This window comes from Aulonocara sp. 'chitande type north' Nkhata Bay, linkage group LG13, assembly GCF_057382095.1.
Source record: "Aulonocara sp. 'chitande type north' Nkhata Bay isolate Kocher_YH1m ecotype deep benthic linkage group LG13, A_spYH_male_GT1.1, whole genome shotgun sequence".
Classification (NCBI taxonomy): Eukaryota; Metazoa; Chordata; class Actinopteri; order Cichliformes; family Cichlidae; genus Aulonocara; species Aulonocara sp. 'chitande type north' Nkhata Bay.
Genome location: NC_141356.1, coordinates 4,249,272 through 4,262,309, shown reverse-complemented (window position 1 = coordinate 4,262,309; position 13,038 = coordinate 4,249,272). Strand labels below are relative to the sequence as shown.

Here is a 13,038-nt window from a genome sequence, read left to right as displayed (position 1 = left end):
ATACTAGTGTTTGCTCCTGACATGTTGGCCTGTCATTCAGTTTCACAAAATGTGCACAGCTGCTTAATGTTTGGACTTTAAACATTTATATAGGAGTAAAAATAAAAGTTGCTTTCCATCTGTAGTGGAGAAGAATGTAATGCATTGTGTGAGTTAGAATTCAGGTTTGCTCAGTGACCTTGAGCCTGTGTGCATATAAGAAAAAAAAGAAAAACATTAAAAATTTTTTTTTACTTAGGACGGAAAGAGAAAACAGCCAGTGGGCTCCCTAAAAGTGATTGTGATTCCACCTTCTTCAAGGTGTAGAGACACACAGATACAGTTGTGCAACACCAAATGCTTCATTTTTTCTTTAGCCTCTTGTGTCATTGGTGAGAACTGCATCTCTCCAGCCTTTAACAAGTACAATGTCCTCTCACAGGATGTTAAAAACACTTCTAATCAATGATTATTTGGCCCCGTTAAATTGAAATCTGCATTAAATAAATGTTAAAATTAAACAGATACAGATACTGACACACCACAGCTATATCAAATATATAGCACTGTTATCATTTGGACATTGTAGATCAGGTCCAACGAGATCGTTGTAGATCGTTGTAGATCAGGTCCAATGTAGATCGTTGTAGATCAGGTCCGGTCTATCAGTATTCTAGCAGTTTAGTAAAGATTAAGACTAGACACCTGGTTTTTGAGACATATTTCAGGGAACAATTTGAACTTGAAGGTGACGGGCCAAAAAACAAGGGTCAATATTAGGATTAATGTCTTGGCTAAAAGAACTAAGAGAGGTCTTCACTGACATAAGCAAAACTCGCAGCCTTAAGTGGATAAATCCAGTTTCCCTCTCTTAGTGATATCATTTTACTTACGATGGGAGTGTGAGCTAATGGTTATGGCAGGATTTGAACTGGTCGAAAACAGCTGTGTAACTAGGTAACTACGTTGAACTGCCTTATCTAACTGAATGGACTTTTTTGGGGACCAGGAAGTTGTATAAAGAGGTTTCTTTAATACATAATCATTTGATGAATCATTTTCAATTTTTGCACGTTCTTTCAAGGCAGTGCCTGACATCAGCTCATTAACTTAAAATTGCACAAGGGGCCAGGTTTCAGGATTAAATATAACACCTATGTATAATCAGCCAAGCTTCATCCTACACTGCACAACTAATTTTGTAAAAATGTCTGAATATGGAATTCAAATTTCATCTGAACTGCATTTTCTGCATTTCATTTAAAATGTGTCTGATCAGGTTACATGTAAGTGTCTACGCATACAATATAGCAGCAAATTAGCAGGAGTAGGAGGCATCTCAGGCTTGGCAGTGCTTGGAGCCCAATACACTTTCACTGGCGTTATGCAAAACCAGAGAAATACACCTTAAGGGTAAAAATGAGTGAGTAAAGTGAGCAACTGTACTGCAGCAGGCAGCTGGACTGACATAGGAACGTCTCCATTCTGTGAGAAGAAAATGTAAAATAGCAATGAAGAAAATGTATAAAAATGTTTCTGTGTGAAACCGTCTACCTGTGTGTGTATTATAAAGCTCACTGCAGTCGCCAACTTCAACATGTCTACAGTTGTTGAGTTCTGGTCAAAAGTCTGATGGGACAATCGTTAGTCTTAAAAAGAACATCTTTGCTTTAAGTTTGAGTATAAAGGAAATTTTCCATTTCTAGGAAAGTCCTCTTCAGCATATTTGAACATGTTTTTACTGGGTGTTTCAGGTCCCAGTAGAAGGTGTTAAATTCTGTCACATCACCTCGCCTTAATGAAATTCTTTTCATTTTGTTGCAACAGACACAGACATGCCCGGTTACTGACCCGTGTGCAGTTGTTCGCCTTGGGCTCCAAGTCGGTGACCTTGGTGATCTGCTTGAGGAAGTCGGATTCCTGCATCCCCGGCTGGGAGCCTCGCCGTTTGAACTGTGCCCGCGGGTTCGCCAGGATCACCTGAAGATTCACTGCAAATCCTGAGGAGCCGGAGGAAGAAGAGAAGACTATGGTGAAGGGATGAAGACGCTAGCCAGCATGGATAAAAGGGACATTACGAGGCTGTTGTAATCACAGCAGAAAATGACCAAGTTGATTAGTGCATCTAATGACTGTGATATGGCTGATATGAAATTCATTTACCACAGGGGTCTGCGTTCTCTGGTGATAATTGTACTGTAGATGAGAAGGAAAATAAGTGAATGTCAGAGGGAAGAATGCTCAGGATGCCAGTGTGCTGGAGCAGAAGCAGGGATTAATGTGTGGCTTGAAACCAGATTTAATCAATCTGATTAGAAAAACTTGGTAACTGTGGTGAGAAACCGGCTGTGTGACTCCATGTAATTACAGCAGCGGGGGGAAAAAAGTATTAGCTGCCCTACAGCCAGAAATACATTTGAAGGTTCGGAAGTATTTCACATTGTGAGACAAGTTTTATATAATCTTTTCCATAACTCCACAAAATTTTATTTTGAACTCAAATCAAACGTGACAAACTAAACAGGAAAGCTAATCCCTGCAGCTGCTGCAGTTAACCTTGTGCAGCATGTGTGTGGAGAACACGTCATTCACACATCTGATGTGTTGTTGACCCTGTAGCCACAGGTCTGAAGGTGACACGTGATGAGTCTGTTTTGCATAATTTTTGCCTGCTTTGAGCTTCCACTGTCAGAAGAAAGTGTCATCTGCAGTTAGTGTGTCAGCTCTCGTTACTGCCACATTAGGTACCGTTGAGTTTTTAATAACTGATGCTCTTGGAATTCATGGCTGTGGCCTCTGTGGATTTTTATTTTGAAAAACCACATTTGCTGACTGTAAAACAGATCTGCGCCAAAGTTACAGAACGCTGGTATTTGGCCCTCAGCTCAGTATTTCATTTTAATTTTTCCTCGTCTTCAGGGCTAGGTGTATCACTAGACAATGACATAAGATATTTACACCTTCATTTAATCTTGACCTAATAAGTCTGTCAGTAAGCACGAAATATCTATGGTTATGTATTAAATGGACAAAAACACAGGACCAAAACTGACCTCTGTGCTACAGTTTAATTCAGTGATTGGGTCTGGTCCAAAGGAGTGGATTAGCTATAACACATGCAAACCACTCTGTTGTTGTGAGTGCTGTAAATACTGAATATTAATTCCCAGATGAAATCCTATAATGCAAGTAGTATGGTCTCAATTTCAATCTAATTTTCTAAGCTGTGTGTTGCTTCTGGCAAATGTTTTCTTAACTTTCCACAGAAGATGAATGCGTTCTACTACTTCCTGTCTTCGATGTTATTTCCCTTTACGATGCCACCGTGCAGCCTGAAGCTACCTCTACTGTGCTGGTTAAAATAAATCATTTTCTTTCTATCTGTTGTAGTAGACAGAAACAGCAATAGAAGACTGAGTGACTAAGCTAAAGTTGTTTACTTACACATGCGGACATGAAAATAGGAGCCTGTTTTAAAATTCATTACTTATGAACATACGAGTTAAAGAGACATCAATGGCTTGATTGCCCGTCCACTGCCACTTCCTAACTCATTTACTCCATGAAGATGAACTAAGGATGTATAACACACTGACAGTTGCTCAATTCAATTCAATTCAGTTGCCTCAAGGTGCTTTATATTGTAAGGTAGACCCTACAATAATACATAAATGGTAAATGGCCTGTATTTGTATAGTGCTTTACTAGTCCCTAAGGACCCCAAAGCACTTTACACATCCAGTCATCCACACATTCACACACACATTCACACACATACATTCATGTATTGAGAAAAAACCCCCAACAATCATATGACCTCCTATGAACAAGCACTTTGGCGACAACGGGAAGGAAAGACTCTCTTTTAACAGGAAGAAACCTCCGGCAGAACCAGGCTCATGGAGGGGCGGGGCCATCTGCTGCGACCGTAATTGGACACTGGAGCGAATAAAACAAACAACAAACTGCAAGATAGCAACAGTACCTCAGTGCTTAACATCTAACCAGGTGAAGAATACTCTCAACGAGGTAGGTGTACCATCATCCACAATCAAGAGACGCCTTTAGCAATAAGGGTGCAAAGCTGAAGGCAGAGAGACCCACAAACATGCAGCAGCTGAAGGCGCCTGCAGTAAAGGCCTGGCAGGGCATCTCAACAGAGGAAACTCAGCAGTTGATGATGTCCATGGGTTCTTGACTTCAGGCAGTCATTGACCACAAAGGATTTTCATGTCTGAATCAAGTCTTAAAAATGATGTTTAACATGTTTGAAACTCTAAAAATAGGTGAAATGTCTGTAATTTCTAAGCAGTTCATCGTAATTTTCATAAACCCTTCATTTGATGCTGAAAGGCTGTATAATTAAAATACACTGTGGTGATGTACAGAGGTAAAATTTACAAAGATTCTATCAGTGTTTACGTATAGATCTAACTATACGTGTCTCTCCCAAACTCAGCTACTTATCACAGACGCAGTATCTCCAAAATGAAATAAACAAGCAGAAGATCTGTTGGAGCTAAATAAAGAAGCCAGACTGATGCTAGCAGACAGGGCACACATGGAATGCCATAACCAAGTAGCTGCCAGAACATCCGTGCTGATTATGGTCTAGAAATTCCAAGGTCAAAATGGGATCACTGAGATAAGATCCTGTGGACCTTCCAGATACAGACAGACAAACTGCTGATGGCTAACCAATTGCACAGAGTTGTGCTGGACAAGCAGAGGAAGACAGCTGTAGTGATTGATGTAGCTATACCAAGTACCAAGCAACACCAGGAAGATGGAACAAGGGAAGCTTGAGAAATACCAAAGCCTGAGAGAGGAGCTAAAGAAGGAGTGCAGGGTGAAGGCAGCGGTGGTCCTCGTGGTAAACGGGCCACTCGGGGCAGTGAGTGGCTCCAGCAGATCCCAGGAGACAGACAGACAGATAGATAGATATGAAACTCACATTCACTCTCCATAGAGAATATTGCCGCTTTGTCTGCATTGTTTTATTTATTTATTTTGTTATATCAAAGAAAAAAGTTTATTATTTTCCCAAATGTGTGTGATTGTGAGAAGAGTTCTCTGAGCATTAATTATTGCTTCAGGACTCATCTGAGAACTGTTACTAAACGGCTAGAGGGAGAGAAGTGGTGCTGCCGAGAGGCGCTGACAGGAGGAGAGGAGGAGATCGTCAGGGAACAACAGGTGTCTGTTTTATCCTCAGAAAAACATACGAAAGGCTCTGGCTGCTTCAATTTCCATTCAATATCACCATAAAGCTTTTAGTGACTCTGTGACTGGGGTGGGGCAGTTAGGTAGGATGTTCTCCATATTTTGTGCACCTGTATGTACACATTCCTGTGTGCCACGTTTCCTTACTGAAGAAAAAAAACACCTGATCCCCAACATCAGCCACAATGTTAAGACCTATCCTTGTTGAGCCTGTTTTCCAGCCCACAACTTTATTGTTTTATTTTACTCCCAGCACTCTTTTTTGGCATGTCATCAATTTGCTGTAAATCACGAGTAATAACATGAATTTGGCAAATTATTCATCTGACTTTGAGAAATACCAAAACATAGCATTTTTTTTATTGGAAAAGAAAACAGACGTTCACAGGTTTCAGATGTTAGATCTTCGCGCTGACGCCTGAGGTGAACCAGAAGCCTTTTAAATATTTTATGGCTTTACTTTTTACAGGTGTAGTGTGAAGTAAAAAGACTCAGAAAGTGAAGGAAAACACAATGAAAAAAAAATCCAAACACTGTGGTACAGTTTAAAGTAATTTATAGCCATCCTTAAACGCCTGTCAGGACAGGAAAGAGCTCCAGTGTGGGTTATGTTTTAAGCATTTCTCACACAGAGATTTCTAGTTCCACGTGTGACAGGAAGATATTTGCAGAAACTTCTTCTGTGCACAAGGTCTCAACATAATTACTGAATATTTATTTATGCAAATCATCAGTGGGTGGCACGCCTTTGCAATCAGTGTGGCAATTTGCCCCTGGTAATTCACCATCCTCGCCTCTATTTTCCCCTCACATCCGCCACCTCTAGCTGAACAGAATATTCTAGGCTGCAGTTATCCAGACGTGGTGATACATGGCCAGCAGACAAGACAGCAGTCCTCTGAGGTAAGTTAGTGTCAGAGTGGGTCACACAGAGAAAGAAACAGCAGACATGCAAATGAGTTTGGTATGTATTATCTCTCTGTAAGTTTAGTGTACTTTAGACCAAGTGAAAAGCACATCCACACTGATGTACACAGTTAGATAAATGTGTCCATACAGGACTTATATAGTATATAGTATAAAGAGAGCATATTTCTCCCATATTGCCTTATTTTTATTGGATCCCTGATAAATCCAGAATCAAGTTTAAAATCCTTCTCACATACAAGGTCTTCAATAAGCAAGGCCCCATCTTGTCTTAATAACCTCATAGTGCATTATCACCACAATAGAGCACTTTGCTCTCGGACTGCTGCTTTACTTGTGCTTACTGGGATATATATAACTATGTGTTTACACACAACTTTGCATTTAATCATTAGTTTTCATTAGTCCCTTTTCCTGCCTCCCTCACCCACATCCATCTCCCAGATAGCTGCCTCTCCCTCAGCCTGGCTCAGCTGGAGGTTCCTTCCTGTTAAAAAGGCGTTTTCCCTTCCCACTATCGCCAAATGCTTGCCCAAAGGGTTTCTCTCTGTATTACTGTAGGGTCTTTAGCTTACAATATAAAGCACCTTGAGGCGACTGTAATTGTGATTTGGTGCTATATAAATAAAACTGAATTGAAATACTGAAAGCAGCTATTTTTTTAAATTTGACAGTCTTTTCTTTTTATGATGTTCAACCTTTGGACATCCACTAGTTAATTGAGAAACCATCGGAGGTTAGGGTTAACGACTGGGTCCACTTAATGGCGACCCCTTTTTATCAAGTTGGTGCCTCTGTGGAACACACAAATGAAAAAGAAGATTTTAGCAGAAAAACTGAAATGTAACATTTTCTAATTAAAAAAAAGACTGAAGTAAAACAAAACTCATCTTTAACACTCAGAAGACTTATCACTCTAAAGCCACAGGCAAATTCCCTTTTTCAAATTAGCTACACAAAGGCACACACAGGAAAGTGCTGCAACACCTCCACAGTTATTAGGTTATGTTGGTGTCAGGCTCATTACTGCTCCATGTGCAATACTGCAGGCTAATCACAGAGATAAATGGCGCTCAGGTGGAGTAGATAAGCTATTAGAGCTATTACATGATAGGCGTCTCCTAAACCTGCTGCCAGCCACTGGACGTCACAGCTTATCTGAGCCATTTTTGCCCAAGAGGAGGTTGTCCAGACTCTGTGCTAACTTTGTCCCACTTTATACCTGACCCACTCCAGCTGACCTATATGACTGTGTATCTATTGCAAGTAAAGCCCATCAGCAAAGGGTATATAAGCGTGTTTGGAGAGAGAAAAATGTTGACTGTAGTTCATCATTATTTGGGCCCTGCATATAAAGCAAGTTAGAACTGTTTTCTTTTGCATGTATAGACATTGTTTTGCTCAGCGTAAGCTTTTAAAGACATTACATTTGTTTTTACTGAAGGATCAAGAGTCTAAATTAGTACAACTCCCCTGTTGGGGTTGTACTTTCTGACTTCTCAGGAGCTCTTAAGGCAGAATTCTAGTAGCAGTGCTGAACATCACTCGCTGGTCAAACAGTTTCATAAAACTTTTGTACAACTGGACTCACACTGTAGCACTCGGTGCCACTAGGATCGATATTTCTTTTAATGTTGACTTGTCTCAGGTACCCAGCTGTATTTGAACATTTGTTATGTTTTGCTTGATCCTGTGATGATGAAGAACACAAGTGGGTAAACAAAAAAGTTTAAAATGTAAAAACTGGGTTTCCCAATCATGTTGAAGAAAAGGTCTCACTGATTCTGTCAGCTGATCACCCGACCTTTTAAGGACACACAAAATGCAGCCTGGTGAGTAAACAAGCATTCATTCTTTACAATAAAGCTCCACAGGGCACCTTTAACAACAAAATTACATACTCAGCCACCTGATGAGCCTAAAAAGCAGAAGACAAAGAATGCATCAGCACGCAGCGGACAGGGGAGCTAGCAAGAAAGCTCATAAACAAGAAAAAGTAAACAAGAAAAAAAACATTTGCTGTTTGATTTATTGTGGTTACATACAAACTTATTCTGGAAACAGTGAAGGAGGGTACATCTGTGAGTCTCCTGTGCATTCATTTATTACATCTATTCATCATAGTCAAACCACACTACATACAAAAAATAACACATTGTTTCCCTTGTGTGTCAAACTTGTGTGTCCTTTGTCCCACACGCCATCAGACTGTTTAACTCCTCTCTGGAGGGGAGAGGGAGGGGAAACAGGAGGACAAAGGAGGGGGGAACAACTAAGCTGTAGTGCCTCTGCACCTCACTGTACAATACCTTGTGCAATACTTTTTGTAAATAGTCAACAGTGCAATAGACTCAATACTTGAAATGTGCAATTCACTTGTATTTTTATTTTTTATTCCTATTTATTCTATTTATCCCCTTTGTATATTTTATTTATATTTGTCTCTGTATTTATATATGTGTGTGTGTGTGTATATATATATATAACAGTTCTGTAACTGTAACTTTGGTCGTTGCTGTGCTTTTTTTGGAAGTCGAATTTCCCAGAGGAACCCACCCGAGGGATTAATAAAGTTCTATCTTATCTTATCTTATCTTATCTAACTGATACACAATCACTCTTTGTTTGAACTTTTCTTAAAAATTGTCTTTTTATAGAAAATTGCAAAAATAATTAATTCCTAATTCAGCTTCACTTGCACCTTTGTATTTGGGACTTCTTGTTCAAAAAGGAGCATTAGAGCATGACCACAGCAATGATTTCATTTAAAAGGAAAAAATATTTTTTGGGGATCCAATGGATTCAAGTTTTCTCCACCAGCTCTTTCCTCACTACAGGGACATTTCAGAGAGAAACAGCAGGTCAGGCCAAGGTTTCTCAGCCGTGCCAGTCCCAAAGTATTAAATAGTATCATCAGGCTAATACTCTTATGACAATCTATTTCTGAGTCCCACGAAGAGGCAATACTGGCAATACAAACACTGCCAAACACTAATGGAGCGACGCGCTGCACTCGTGTGCACATCAAAGCTCCATCTACTGATTTCATTCAATGCATAAAGTGTAAAAATTTCCATTTCACCAACGTTTAAATAATCTGTCATTCCAACTGCCACATATTCAGTGCTGTGGACAGGAGGGACCCACAGCTTATTCATTTTAAATAACAGCACAGTAGGAAAGTGTTTGGAGGCAGGAGCAGATGGCTCGTTGCTCAGTCTTTTGGGATATTTAAGTTCTTAAATCTAAACACTTGGTTTTGTTTGTGGTAACATATTTCATAACATTTTAGGTGACTACAGATATAATGAATACTAATAATAAAAACTTTATTTGTATAGCACTTTTCAAAACACAGAGTTACAAAGTGCTTCACAGCAGGAATAAAAGCCACATGCTGAAGATAAGTATGTTAAAATAGACAGACAGTTTTTAGACCCTGGTTAGAGGTTCAGACAAAAGCCTAATTTTTGCCTAGCGACTAAAGCTGCAACCTGTCTCAATACTTGTGAGAAAAAGGCCTTAAATACTACCTTAGCCAGCTGACTCCAATCAGAAATTAGGCAAGCGGACTCCCAAAGCTTGTGAGAGCTACCTGGTACCCTGTCCTAGACTTTTGTTTTGTGGCCAGTTATTGTTATTGTTTTCCTTTTGATAATGATAGTGGCTTGTCCTTTGTGTTACCAAGTCTTATGCTTGTTGCTGTCATTCACTGCATCCAGCTGAACCAGCCGGTTGTGGATAACCTGGCCATTCGGGTATGCAGGGCGTGGGTATGCAGACCACTTTGAAAGGCCTTGAGATCACCATTGTTGGCGCTGTGTAAATAGAATGCATGTTTTTTTTTCTTGAATAAAATTTGTAGTGATTGAATATTTGGGTAATATCCCTCTTAGAGATGTTTTCCAAATAATTGCCATGTCTCACAGCTTCGGCTGACAGATAAAGTGGTCCATGTCTTCCATTTGATTCCTTTTTCTTCCGGTCCATTATTCTCTTATTGCCTCAACTTTAATGTCGAATCATTTCCTTTTTACCTGAGCCGGAGTCAGTGCTGCGGGGGGATACAACAGTAACCACATGGCTTATTGGAGCCCACGCATCATTTTTCTCTACTGTTGTTACTCCTGAGGAAACACTTTTGAAAAGTGTGCCTTCTCCGACTTCCACCTTGGAAATGGCTTGAATTTCTTCAGCAGTAAAATTATTATTGCCTTAGCTCTCTCAAACTTTACCACTTACTCCATGCATTCTCACTCACTATGTGTTAACAGACCTCTCTGCATTGGATCATATTTGTTAATAATCTCTGTCTCTCTTCCACAGCATGTCTTTTGTCCTGTCTTCCCGCCCCTCCCTGAGGCTGGTTCTGTTGGAGGTTTCTTCCTGTTAAAAGGGAGTTTTTCCTTCCCACTGTCACCGAAGTGCTTTCTCATAGGGGTCATATAATTGTTAGGTTGTTGTCTGCATGTAATATTGTTGGGTCTACTTTATAATATAAAGCGCCTTCAGGTGACTGTCGTTGTGATTTGGCGCTGTATCAATAAAACCGAGTTGAACTGAATGCAAACAAAGGCAAATGTGTTGGCTTACATAGAGAAATGAGGGTGTGGCTCTGTGTAGATTTACCAACATACAGTGGTAGAAACAAAATTTGCCAGTGCACATGTGTCATGAACTCTGAGTCTCCACGTCGATTCCTCTTTTGCTCGAATTAAGACCCTGTTCTACACAAATATTAGTGAATGAGGCCCATTTTACTTCACAGAGTCTGGGACAGATCCCTCTGACTAAACAACCAACAGATTATTCTGCTAGTAGTGACCTAGTAACCTCAAATGTTTTAACATTTAATAATAAAGGAGGCAAGTCCAAACAACACGACCACACAAAAAAGTATTAATAATTATTGATATAAATTGTTAATAGCAAGAATTCAATGTCTAAAAACATTAAATTCAGGGGTTCAAAAACCCAGGACCATGACAGGGTGCCTTTGGATATGTTGTCAGTCTCACCATCTAGTATCAAAGCTAGACAGTTTCCTTTACTAACAGTATTATATTATATGCTGTTCTTCATCACTAGCTATAAGTTTAGCTGTACATGCTATGGTTATAGCTGGGCTGACCTTTATAATAACACTAGTAGAAATATTGCATGATGAGGCAAAACACATTTAAAATCCTTCTGATATCTGGAGCAGATTGCAGTCTTTGACGGTGAGAGGGGAGAATGAGTGTTCAGTTGAATGAGCGGACGTTCTGTCCATGGATGACCCAACTGAGACATGATAGGAGGAAATGTGTACTGTCATAATGTTCCAGAGCACTTTTACAAAATATGCTTCACAATAAAATCCTTCTTGAGAAATGAAGCATTGATTTTGTGCTAACAGCATGATGCAGAAACATTAAGAGGACAAAGGAGCGCATCATGTGGAGGTTATATATGTATACTTATCAAACACAGGGAATTAAGTAGGGACTGCATCTTTTTTAAGCCTATCTTAAAAGATAAGGTTCTTAGAATTAAAACTAAAATCTGTACACACCAACCAACCCCAAACGGCTTCATTTTAGCTGTCTTACTATGACTTTCGAGCTGTCTGTCTGAACTGTGTAGCATCTTTCTGTGATTTTAGCTGTGGTTTAAACCTTCTTTTTGTATCCTTAGCTTTATAGCTTGCTGCCAGTCTGAGTCTTTAGGTATGTAATTAACTTTTCTCACCTACAGGCATGGATTTAGCCGTTAGCTTACTATGGTTACTAGGTTATTGTGACCCAGTAAGTAACAGTACAGCAGAGAGCACACACATAACTAAGTAAAATGAGGAAATAGAAAGCAAGTTGAAATGTGAATAGAACATAAAATGAAAACGAGAGCAATGTCTGGCACAGCCTTATGGACTTTATTGATTAATATTAGCATGGTGTAATGTGAGGCTTTGATAGACTGAGGGAACTGTGTGATCACACTGTTATGCTATATAGCCAGTTTTCAGTTTTGATTTCTCACTTTATTCATCTCTTCGGCCCCGCCCATTGCTCTTTGATTTAGTTCCAGTTAAGACGTTGACAGGAAGTGCAAAAGAGTTTATCCAGGGTAAAAACAGACATAAGAACAAAGTACTGTGACACTGACATCATAAGCTAAAAACGAATGACCTTCTTCTGGAACCTCCGTCGCCCTTTCATATACCACAACAGTGTTCCTCTTAGATCTGCTTCAGATCTCAAGTAAACAGTTTGTGGTGTGTGTAGCAGAGAGATAAGTTTGTTTTTTTAAATTTGTTTTAAATAATGACAAGAACAACAGAACATCCAAGGAGAAAGGTGTCAAGTTCCACCACACCATGTGACTGACAAGTGGCAACTGGAATTACAAGCACCTGACAATGAAAAGCAGACAAAATCAGACAGAAAGAAGTGAGAAACAAAGGCAATCCAACGCCAGGTGTTGAGTTCAGGAAACTGTGTTCTGTACTGTAAGTCCAAACTTCTCAAGACAACTTTAGCACATTACATCCTACTCATAAGCAAGTGTGACTAATTATTGCATCTTTGCTTTGAAGTATGATTATTTTCATGTGCGTTTGCTTGGCTGAAAGGCAGCTGAAAGCTGGGTAATAATTTTCACATAGAAATTCTCTTTCTTTTTATCAAAAAGTACTCATGTGTTTTTTCCTGAACTTTTAATAGACAAACTCAGACTACCTTTACTTGTGTTTATACTTATGCATAATTTAGGAGCAAGTAAATCTGGATTCCAGGACAACATTTTAAAAAACAATAAAAAAAAAACAGAACCCCCCACAGATTAGCAAACTGAGCCAGAGGATTTGTTCATTTCCTTCTCCATTTTTGAGCTGAACTGAATTACAGCGTACGCAATCATACGTAAGTTATC

General features: G+C 39.5%; 1 protein-coding gene across 1 annotated transcript in view; it reads right to left on the bottom strand.

Annotated features, from left to right (window-relative positions):
* b3gat2 (beta-1,3-glucuronyltransferase 2 (glucuronosyltransferase S)) overlaps window positions 1-13,038 on the bottom strand; it is a 62,661-nt gene that overhangs the window by 16,521 nt on the left and 33,102 nt on the right. Inside the window, exon 3 of the mRNA XM_086258323.1 lies at window positions 1,831-1,979. Coding sequence (XP_086114449.1) covers window positions 1,831-1,979 — 149 coding nt within the window. The remainder of the gene's footprint in view (window positions 1-1,830; window positions 1,980-13,038) is intronic.